The sequence below is a fragment of the Anarrhichthys ocellatus genome, unplaced genomic scaffold (genome assembly GCF_004355925.1).
Source record: "Anarrhichthys ocellatus isolate YVR2014 unplaced genomic scaffold, GSC_Weel_1.0 scaffold2, whole genome shotgun sequence".
Taxonomy (NCBI): Eukaryota; Metazoa; Chordata; class Actinopteri; order Perciformes; family Anarhichadidae; genus Anarrhichthys; species Anarrhichthys ocellatus.
Window position 1 is genome coordinate 8,510,570 of NW_022280032.1, and position 949 is coordinate 8,511,518.

The window sequence follows — 949 nt, forward strand, 5'->3', positions numbered from 1 at the left end:
GTGTGTGTGTGTGTGTGTGTGTGTGTGTGTGTGTGTGTGTGTACTGGACAAACACCACAGGCACTACAGCAAAGTGGTGGTCAGTATCATAATACACAAGCAGGGTAATCTACACCAACATGTCCTCCCATCATGTCCAGCTGATTGACCAGCAGCTCGCTGGGCTAGAGACACTCAGACAGCACCTCATGTTTGGGTATAGACGGATAGATCATGGGCGTGCAGGTACAATCACTGTGGCCGTTTTGGCTGAGTTGGATCTTCAGTTTCTCCACTTCGTAGTTATGGAGATACTCCTGGACCAGGTAGCGCTCTCTCTTTACCCGAGCCCTCACGTCAGAGGGAACATCAGGAATCATCCAGGCCACAAAGAACTTGACCAGGAACACAACATGCTGTGGAGGAAGAAGGCACGACAGGTTAGTTTTACTTCAAGCTTGAGTCAACAAGAGTTGCTGAAAAAAAGCTCTGCATGGATTTATATTCTATCTGAAAAATGTGTTTGTGGTAGAAGAGGGGTTACTATTAATGTAACAATTGACTACCGTCCAAGGTAAGAATGTTAGGCTCAGTTCCAGTGATCAATAAGTGGTGGTGGTGGTGGAAGCACTGCAGCCTTACCTCCACGATAATGATGAAAGCCAACTTGGCAGCCAGAATATGCCAGAACTGCATTGTGACGGAGTACTGCTTCTCATGGCCAGGAGGGTAGCGGTAATCACGATACCTACGAAGAAGAAACATGTTTGTATAAGCTTTCACTCAAGACTGTTTAATTACATTCTTCAGTCCATTCTGCAAAGGAAATGGAAGTAATAATTACTCTGGTATTATTATGCAGGCTACATAATAATGCATATAAAAGGAATAAAACAACTTTAAAAATACATACAATATTAACAACACAACATTTAAATCTGAAGTTGAATAGTGGTTCAGTATCTATGTG

General features: G+C 43.1%; 1 protein-coding gene across 4 annotated transcripts in view; it reads right to left on the reverse strand.

Moving 5' to 3' along the window:
* Positions 1–6: 6 nt before the first annotated feature.
* ano5a (anoctamin 5a) overlaps positions 7–949 on the reverse strand; it is a 17,206-nt gene continuing 16,263 nt past the window's right edge. For all 4 annotated transcript variants that reach the window (XM_031859699.1, XM_031859691.1, XM_031859716.1 and 1 more), the window contains 2 exons: positions 622–727; positions 7–395 (listed from right to left, as the gene is read on the reverse strand). In XM_031859699.1, the coding sequence (XP_031715559.1) occupies positions 165–395; positions 622–727 (337 nt within the window). In that variant the 3' untranslated portion in view covers positions 7–164. The remainder of the gene's footprint in view (positions 396–621; positions 728–949) is intronic.